Raw genomic sequence first — 10,137 nt, 5'->3', positions numbered from 1 at the left:
TTCCTCAGATTTTGGAGGGGGCGTGTATAATACGGGAAGCCTCATCTGAGACAGTCTATAAACCCACAGTTGTAATGGACTGTGGTTTAACATGCACATGTGAGAGAAGGGTAAGGTGGTAGGTTGAGGCAAGTTCTCTTAAATTTTCAGGTGCTATCAAAAAATTTCATTAATAAAATCTCACTGTTAACAGTAAATCAAATGAACAAAAAATACCAGCTGAATTAAACGTGGTCCCAAAGAGTGGTGGGAAACAGAGGTCTTTAAGTATATTGCATCAAATTCAGGTGCAAAGCAGTTGTTTTTGCCAGGCTGCAAACTGCACAACGTGGTCCCCTTCTTTCAGAGGTGACAGAGGTACCTACAAGGGTTCACAGCTGCAAAGGATGCATGCTGACCACTGACCAACATCTTCACCTGACACTACACATCCTGTGCCAGTCTTTGAACTATTCTTTAAAATACAGTAGTCGATTCATAAATCATGTGTACAATGCCATAACTAAATAAAACCCTCAAGCATGAGAGGCACGTAGCTCTGATACTACATTGAAAAAGGTCATGCAAGGACTTGGGAGAGATGCTACTGAAGCTGAAAAAGGTCTGAGACAACTCTAAGATACATGTTACTTATTATAGGGGGGGGAAAAGGTAAGGAAAGAAAAAAAAAAAACCCAAGTGCTTCAAGGAGAGAAAGAAGCTAAAGCACAGAAGATGCTCCTTGACACTAAGAAGCAGACTTTGGGGTAATGGTCTTTTTTAATTTATGTTACACAGCACAGCATAAGCCCAATTTTATCTCTGTTTGATCAAAGCTCTCCAACGTGCAAATGCGCTGTATGAAAGTAGCAGAGGTAGTCTCCTGTAACAAGACGAGTCTGCGAGGCAGGAAGGGAGGAGAGGAAGACACGAGGAAGCAACAGAGTCCTGGGGACAAGAACCATCTCATGGCCCAGGGCAGAGCTCTGCCCTCCAGATCAGCCCCTCCAGACCCCCAGCTTCTCCCCCTGAGACATCTGGCTGTGGGTTTTTCCACACTACCTATCAGATGCCCCACATCCCTCAGTTCATTTGCCAGGGTATTTTTCTCTGTCTTCGGTAATGGGGTGTTGATGACATTAAACAGTGTTATTTTGATGAAATCTTCTCTATTTCAAATGTATGTGAAGTCACATGGGGATGAGTGATTTCTAACTTGAGTAACACCAGCTAATATTAAAGGGCATTTATCTACTCTTTTTTGGTAGAGGAGGATAAGGACCACTTGTTAGAAACAGTGACAAAATTTCAACTTTATTTCCATTTGAAAGCATCAATTTGTCCTGACAAGAGACAATAACGTTTCTCTCAAAGCTTTCATTAGAAAGGGTTTCTCAGCCCAAAGACTGATTTTCTAACAAAACCAGATACACCATCTCACATGGATGAACCATTTTCTTTGCTAGCACATTGCACAGGACTCCTCCATCCACTTGATTCAAGTCTGAAGTATATTCAAAGCTTGCTTTCCCACATCTAAAGAGGGAAACTAATTATTTGCAGAGTGCTCGTTCTTGTTTATGTCCAACATCATCTTGCAGGCTTGGAAAAAGAGTGAAAATTGTGTCCTGACAGACCAAAAAGGGGCTTTGTACAATTCCTCTGACACACAAGTACTGAGATGGAGAGAACAAATATTGAGATGGAGAGAACAGCTGTAATGCAGAAATAGAGTTATATGTTGTCCATCAGTCTGGGAGGACAAATGCAAATTATGAATACAGTGCCACCTAATAAAATCACTTTTGATAAAAGACAGCCAAAACCAGCTACATAACGCTCAACACTTGTACATCATATTAAAAATTAAATAATTTTAGAACAGTTCCACATGCTGTACAGCTCCTTATTGCACTGACAAAAAAAAAAAAAAGAAAGAAATTGAAGCACTGAAATGGTAAATGAGGACAAACTCTCCTCACAGCAGTTTTCACGAGGGTAAGGAACAACCTTTACGTATCAGTGTGTTTCCTCCAAGGGCTGCAGCAACACTGATGGTTTCCTGCTCCTGACAGCAGGTTCAGGGACCTTTCTCCTCCGGTTTTCACAATGCTTCCCATGGTGGTGCTCCAAGACAGTGCTGTCCACTCTCCGAGCTGGTCACCACTTCTGCTCATCTCAAACCAGGATTTCTGTGTAAGAAGTGCTCCCTTTCCTCTCACTGGTCAGATCCATTGAAGACAACTGTCCACTGCTAGGACTAGGAGAAAAGAAATCAGCAGGTCAGATTAGATAGATCATCCATGTAGGTGAAGGTTCCATTTCAAACAAGAGGTGCCTCAGAGTCCTGTGAGAAATGCCACAAGATGGTCATCCTAAAATCTGACCCAGAAGGAAGTCTGGAGAAACTAGGAGACCTGAAGCAAGAGTCTGCACAACCCTTCTAGATGTTTTACATATTCACCATTAAACCCCCACATATGCAGTCCCATTCTGAAGCTCTCTGAAACAAATTTTTTTTTTTTTTTAAACAATCATTTCAGGTGTGACAAACTTGTCCAGTTCTCATGAGTCAAACTCCATATTTATACCCAAGTTCACAGAAGTGGATGACTAACATTTTCCCCCTCTCAGTTACGCAATGGTAAACACATACACATGGTCTCTTCCACCCAGGCAAGTGACAACATCGACCCAAGTTCTTAGGCACATGCAGCCATGGTTTCCACATCAAGTTTTGCCCAGTGAGATCACTTAATAATACTTTTAGCAAATGCTGCTGAGTCACGGGATTAGTGAAATTTCCACCTGTTTTTTTCCAGAATATTACATTGGTAGTGACTCAAGAGAATTCTAACTTTCAAACTTTCAATCCTGACCTAAAGCTTGATAAGATGTGAAACATCTTCGCTGTTATTTGGATCCTGGATCTGTAAAAGCAGGAATTGTAATCTCAGTTTATTAAATTTGGATCAGTCTCAAGCACTTCCTTTCTCTTTTTCCTCTGTTAGGTAAGAAACAGTTAATTTTAGCAGAAGTTTGGTGGTTGGTCTTTTTGTTTGGTTTTGGGTTTTACAGTTTGGTTTGTTTTGTTACTTGGGTTTTGTTGGTTGGTTGGTTTTTTTAAAGTGAGGTCCTTCTCCACTACATTTAAACTTAGCACGTATCTGCAGTGCTGGATGCAACTGAAGACTAAATTGGAGAGGAAGGATGCAGAGAAGAGGAGTCAGAAGCTGCACAGACACGCATCCTCTCTTGTACCAAGTGACCCAAAGCACACCAGGCAATGCTGGTAGCAGAAGGGAGGTATAGTTTCCTTAACCCCTCTATTTTTTTCCTTATAAACCAAGTACATTTAGACACACTGTCACTGAAAGACACTCTGCAGCTTTCAATACTAGAATCAGGTTTAATTAATAAATACACTGGAGAAAAGCAAGGAAAGAACTTTATTTTTCCAAAGTCCAAACTGATCTGACACGGCTTCTTTAGGCAGATAGCAGGAGAACTGCAGACAATTCTTGTGAGACAGCTAAAGGGGATTCCTTTTTATAAATATAGTATGAAAACATTAAAGCCATGGTACCAAAAGAAATCTAATAAAGAGTAGATAAAAGTTTTCCAGCAGAGGCAGGAAACACTAACTCAGTGATGTCAATACATCAATTCTGCCAAAGTTTTCCTAGCAAGCTGCTGAAACACAGTTGTTTCCTTAAGGTTTAAACATTTCCTTTTAATGAATTGCCCTGATATTTTAAAAAAACCTCAAGCTCTTCTGAGTACACAACATCGGTTAGCACCAAACGTACTGGCTGGGCTCTGAGCAGTTTCCATCCTGAGCTGACATTCAGCTGGGAGCAGAACAATCCTCTGACATCCTAAAGCAGCCCTGCTGTCATACAGATCCATATTTTTGTGACAGTGACAAACAGGTCATTACATTGGGATTCTCAACTCCTAATTCTGTTCCTTACTTAGTCAGTAACCTTAAAGTAGATCTATTTCACAGAAGGGAAAAAAGTCACTGGCATTCTCTGTCTAAAGAGTTTTGGTATCTATAGGTGAAGAGATTAGATTAAAATACCATTATTAATTTTGTAACAACAGCAGTGGGTTATGTAACAGTCCTAAAAATGTATGGATTGCCATTTCTCATATTTCGAAGTTAATATCCTCAACGCACTTTTGAGAGTCCTGTATTTCCTTCAGCAAGCACTTGCCATAGAAGAATGTTAAACTAGGTAAGATTTAGTGGATAGTTCCATTCTTTCCATGTACAAATAAGAAGGTGTGTAAATTGGTAAACTAAGCCATTAAGGGGGAAAAAAAAAAAAAAATAATGTTTACCTTTGCTAGACTACATTTCCACTTTGATGACAGGCAATTCATCCTTAAGGCTTCTCTCGTCTGTAGGTTTAAAAAAAAAAAAATTAAAGGGAACAGTTTCTCAGAGTGTAGAAAACATTCATATAATGCAGGATAAGTACTGAAGTGACCCAAATACCTTTCTGTCCAGAAGTGTCCCAAACAACAGGATGAAGAATCCCTAAAAAAATTGCAAAACCAGTTAAGAAAACCAGCATAGCCACATGATGTTTCTTAAATACTTCTAAGATGTCATTTCCTTAAGGACAGATAAAATAATGGTTTTGTCAGTGCAATAGATCTCATCACCTATGACTCAGACAACAGCAACGTGCAAAATGAGTTTATCCACCCAGGTCACACAGGCTCTCTGGGAATGTCAAGAATGGATATATAACCCATGCTAATTCTCATTACGAACTGGATTGATGGGTTACATACCAGGACTTTCTCAACCCCCTTAGTAGCAGTATTACCCAAGGAGACCTAAGGCAGACAGGGTATACAACGGTATGTCAGGTAACATTGGATGTTTACATTGATGAGTTAAACAAAACCATCTGCAACATCAGAAGGAAATGGATCTGTTGGAGTGAGTCCAGAGGAGGGCACGAAGGTGATCCAAGGGCTGGAGCACCTCTCCCGTGAGGACAGGTTGAGAGAGTTGGGGTTGTTCAGCCTGGAGAAGACAAGACTCTGGGAAGACCTTAGAGCAGCCTTCCAGTGCCTAAAGGGGTCTACAAGAACGCTGGGAAGGGACTTTTTACAAGGTCAGGGAGTGATAGGACAGGGGGCAATGGCTTTAAACTGGAAGAGGAAAGATTTAGATGAGATACCAGAAATAAATTCTTCACAGTGACGGTGGTGAGACACTGGCACAGGTTGCCCAGAGAAGCTGTGGATGCCCCATCCCTGGAAGTGTTCAAGGTCAGGTTGGATGGGGCTTTGGGCAACCTGGTCTGGTGGAAGGTGTCCCTGCCCATGGCAGGGAGGTTGGAACTAGATGACCTTTAAAATCCCTTTCAACCAAACCATTCTATGATTCTATGATATATGATATGATTCAACGGCAAGTGAGAATTTTCTTTGTATTTGTTAAGTGGTAAGGATGAGACATTTTTGAAATTACTGGACATTAACCAGTGTATTTTATGTTTAACAAATTCTTCATCTTAATTTTTCATCACACTTTACACCAACTAGTTTGTTCCATTGCCCATCTGCATCTACTATGTCAATGCAGGATGCCTAGTGCACGTACTGTGGAAAATACGTAAGCTGAAAGGAAAGCTGAGATCCCGTTTTTCATGCACAGCTCAAGCTGCCAGCCCCTCTTAGGTCTGCTACCTTTTCCCAATTTCAGCAAAGTCTGAGCACATCCTATTCCCTGTCTTGTTGAGTTTACCTGGAAGGCGTTCAGTAGCGCAAACGTAACATGGAATGCCAGAGAGCGACTGTCGACAATGGTTGCTAATCCAAACCCCCAGGTGATACCCAGAAGAGGTGTCAAAAGGGCCACATTTTTGCTAATTCGGATCATGTTGCTCAAATCTTGTGACTTGCAGCCTTCTCCAACACAGGATCTCCCAGTCTTCACCACAACCACTACCACCACCACCATATTCACAACAACGATGATCAGAGCGGGTACAACAAAGGCCAAAAGGGCTTTCGTCTCATACCAGTTAAGCCAGCAGGCTCCACTTCTTAAATATCCGTTTTTTGGTTCAGTAATAGCGACAGTGAGGATGGATATGACCAAGGGACATCCATATCCAATAGAGAATGCTGTAGCTATGAATACACATCTTGTTATCTTAAAAAAAATTAATAATAATCCATAGAGAATCAAGAGGCCCAGGGTAAACATCCAAAAAAACAAGGCAAGATAGAAGAAGTGAAGGAAAAAAGTGGCTGCTACACACAACTGGTAGTTTAGGGCTGTGTTGTGCACAATAGCTGCCAAGATGAACAAAACATCAGCAATGAGAAGTGATGTGGCAATGTTGACCAAACAAAAATGGCGCATGTAGGTTATTTCAGTTTTTGTAACATGGTGCCAGACAACAGTCTCGATGATAAGGCAGAGTATCAAGCTGAAAATGGAAAGGCCTAACCCTACACGTGTAATGTAATCCAGCGCTGCATTTCGCAGCATGCTGGGGGACATCAAAACGGAGAAGGATTTGAATGTCCGACAGTGATGCTTGCAGATGCAAACAACACTGCTGATATTGTCGGATTTCATTTTGCATGCCCTACTATCCCACCTCCTTTCAGCAGAGTGCCACCCAACACACTGATTCTTGACGTTCTCCAATTTATTCACCTTTTCGAAGGTGAGCAAAATATGCTGCAGCTCTTCTGGCAGAGACACCGATAACACCATTCCATTCACAAAAACAGGACCCAACCGGTTGGTTTCTATAATGGTTCCAAGCGTTGGAAATGCAATGCTGATGGCTTTGGAAGTCTTGGGTAATTTCAAAAGCTCTTCTTCTGGAATGACCACATGCCCAGTGATATTGTCTGTGTTATTGAACTCCATAGAAAAATCAAAGCTCTTTCCTGAAGTATTTTTATGTATGCTGTAGCCTTTTGTAGAGATGAAGCGTTCCTGTATACTTTCTGATCCATTCCTTAGAAGTAGTTTCCCAGCAAATAAATTCACTGAGTCCAGTAATATCGAACCGGCATTTCTGTCCTTTACAAAAGCCCAGTTGGAAATGATGGAGCTGTTCAGAATATGGTTTGCTATCCTGCTGTAACTCTGGAAAAAACAAGGAAAAAAGAGGTTTTTATGTTAGAAGAAAACAACTGTTATTCCACTGGCAGAGCCTCCAGAAAGGCTCACTTAATTCAAGAGTGATTTCTATAAACAGAATACTCTTCTTTGACAATGAACAGGTTCCCATGATCCATCCCAGTCAAGCCCAGACATCTCATTGGCACGGTCACTAGCAGAATTGTCCTATCATCTTCATATCATGGCTCCAAAGGCAATTGGAGAAGCAAAAATTGGGACACTTCAGTTCTATTCCAGATGCTGACCCGCTATGCAGGTCTGGTTTACATCACCCTCCCTATATTTCTTCCCCCACCTCTCTGATTTCTGCGTCCATCAGGGAAAGATTTCAGTTTCCATTGTGCCACACATGACAACACAGTTGTGTGTCAGCATCTCCAAGGCTGCCTCCCCTACGGCGTCATACTTCAAAAATGAATTTTTCCTGGTACTACTCTCCCCATGTCCATAACAGCAGCTCCTGAAAACTTTTGCTTTTAAAGAAAGTGAATTCTGCAGAGTATTTTCACCATACATTAATAAGTCAAACAGTTTCTCTGACAACAAAATATGGCCCCCTCTGGAAACTCTTTCCAGGTGATCTCTCTGTAACTTGCAGCCAACACTTCACTGGATAGTGGCTATAAGGACAAAACACTGTATGGATGCTCTGGCAAGCTCAGAAACACCTCTTGAAGCCCATAAAAGTAAATACCTGCATTTTTCCTCTATTGACATTCTCTGATAACAGCAGGGAAATCTTCCTTAGCAATTCCACTATATCAGCAATGTTTCCTGGAATGGCTGGTGAAGACAGGATATCTGGGATGATGCATGAAAAATCAGCTTGGCAATCACTATTCCCATGGTCATCAGCATCAAAATACTTTGCTCCATCTCCAGGCTTCCCATGCACTGGCTTTCCTCCCCCTACAAAAGGAAGGTGTCCTCCAGCAACATTAACATGTCCTCCAGAGTTTGGAAGGAGTTCACGTTCAGAAATCCTCTGGAGGGAGGAAAATAAATTTGAGAAAATTAATGACCAGAATGAAAATTAAGCCACAGCTACAACCAGGTAAGAGGTACAGCACTGGGGTGTGCAATTAATGTGCCAGACTGCCTGAAACTCAGGACCAAAGCTCACCTGAGAAGAATGTCTTGCTTGTACAACACACATGAAGAACTAAAGCAAGAACTAAATGCAGTGCCTTATTCTTGAAGTGACTTGAATAAAGTTCTTTATTTTGTAGCTGAGGAGAATTTACCACAAATCATCTGATTATTACAGATATTGGGGTTGCTCTTTCCTCGGGTTCATCCTAGTGTATCATTGTCTTGGTTTAGATCCACATGAGGAACATTAGCCAAGTCAACAAGGCAACTTCATTTCTGAATTATGTTTCCACACAGGAATTCCCCAAATTTATTTCCCATCACTTGATTTAAGATGAAGTCAAAGCTTGTTACCAAACTAATCTGTGTTTTAGGATCCCATCTTCTTCCCTTTGTTCAAAGGCTGAAAGCGTATGGAGGGAGCAGCCGTCTTTGCAAAAAACTTATGAGCGTAGGTCAAAGCAGATGCATAACAGTTACCCCACCTGAAAAAGGGACCGAACGTCCAGGCTTGCACAGGCATCTGTGAACATTTGCCACTTTCTGTCTTCACAGACAAAGCTTGTCTCCCCATGGAAGGAGGGAGAACAAGGCTGAATACAAATAGCTCCGTTATCTTTGCAGGGAATGAGATTTATACAGCCATCTGAAAAACAAATCAAGCAGATATTTTTACAAGGTGTAAGACAGCCTAACATGGTCCATGAGGTGAACATCCAAGCTGTACAGTATTGATAACTGATAACATCTCACAAAGAATTAACAAAGACACATAGCTACTCACTGTACCTTGCTGATTACCAGTCTTTGATTCCTTACCGAGAACCTGAAAAATAAGAAGTGGAATGCTGATTGAATGCTAAAATAAGCAAGTTAAAGATGACTCCTTGGCACAAACCAGAAAGGCGATTTCAAGGGCAAAATAGTCTTTTTGAGGTCCAGAAGTCTTTTCAAGGTCCAGAATGCAGAGGTCATGGCCCCTTGCTCATACAGACCAATTGAGAACTCTCTACTAACAGTTTTCTCTACCTGTTAAGCCTCCGGTTGTACACATCTCCTGAAGTGACATGCTGAGCCAGTAGACAGGATCACACATGCCTCCAGCAGTTATTCCTCAGTCAAAAAGCCTATGTTAGGCTTAAGCTCTCCAGTATTTCTCACATAGATGAGATTATGCGACTTGTTGACGAGCATACGCAATCTGTATTTTTGCCATAAGATAAAGCTACACTTGTACAAATACCAATAGCCGCTTTGTCCCTCTCCTGCTTGGGAAGCAACCCCGAGGTAGGCATACCGGGCTTCTACAGGCAGGACCACTTGCTGGACTGCACGTCGTACAGCCAGGCGCAATCCAGAACAGCTTCCATCACTGCTTGGTCAAATGGTCTATCACCTATAACCAGCCAAACCCTGTCGGTCTGGAAGCAAAGTCTGGCCACTTGATCCCTGAGAAATTGCAGTTATTACTGGATAGAGCAAGCTGAATAGCAGATTTCTAACACTCCAAGAGTTGTGCTGTAGGTTTTTTGGCCTATTGAACATATTAAATCCTTCAAAATATTTTCTCTTGTAGTGACAGGACAAGGGGCAACGGCTTTAAACTAAAAGAGGGTAGATTAAGATTGGACACAAGGAATAAATTGTTTACAAACAGGGTGGTGAGGCAGTGGCACAGGTTGCCCAGAGAAGCTGTGGACGCCCCATCCCTGGAAGTGTTCAAGGCCAGGTTGGATGGGGCTTTGAGCAACCTGGTCTGGTGAAACTTACCCTGAGAGCGGTGTGCGGCGCAGCCAGGAAGAAGTGCACGGCCCAAAGGAGAAGGCAATGGGCTACCCTCACATCCATCACCTCGCATTTACTGCTTTCCTCCTGGAAGACAGAGATGTTAAAGT

At 41.9% G+C, this 10,137-nt stretch overlaps 1 protein-coding gene across 1 annotated transcript; it reads right to left on the bottom strand.

The window, feature by feature from the left end:
* Positions 1 to 2,858: 2,858 nt before the first annotated feature.
* Positions 2,859 to 10,090, bottom strand: LOC104162382 (probable G-protein coupled receptor 115). Its single transcript, XM_009701096.1, has 8 exons — positions 10,013 to 10,090; positions 9,032 to 9,068; positions 8,728 to 8,888; positions 7,845 to 8,135; positions 5,750 to 7,114; positions 4,484 to 4,525; positions 4,327 to 4,386; positions 2,859 to 2,909 (listed from the first exon to the last, which is right to left on the bottom strand). The coding sequence occupies exons 1-8, from the start codon at positions 10,088 to 10,090 to the stop codon at positions 2,859 to 2,861; spliced, it is 2,085 nt and encodes a 694-aa protein (XP_009699398.1).
* Between the last annotated feature and the right edge of the window lie 47 nt (positions 10,091 to 10,137).

Source organism: Cariama cristata, unplaced genomic scaffold (genome assembly GCF_000690535.1).
Source record: "Cariama cristata isolate BGI_N322 unplaced genomic scaffold, ASM69053v1 scaffold1685, whole genome shotgun sequence".
NCBI classification, from domain to species: domain Eukaryota; kingdom Metazoa; phylum Chordata; class Aves; order Cariamiformes; family Cariamidae; genus Cariama; species Cariama cristata.
This window is presented reverse-complemented; position numbering and strand designations above follow the sequence as displayed.

Coding starts and splice junctions, on each gene's coding strand:
- LOC104162382 (XM_009701096.1), bottom strand. CDS start 10,090: ATGGATGTGAGGGTAGCCCATTGCCTTCTCCTTTGGGCCGTGCACTTC. Junction 9,069..10,012: donor CGCCGCACACCGCTCTCAGG/GTAAGTTTCACC, acceptor CTTATTTTTCAG/GTTCTCGGTAAGGAATCAAA. Junction 7,115..7,844: donor TCAATAGAGGAAAAATGCAG/GTATTTACTTTT, acceptor TGTTTTTTCCAG/AGTTACAGCAGGATAGCAAA.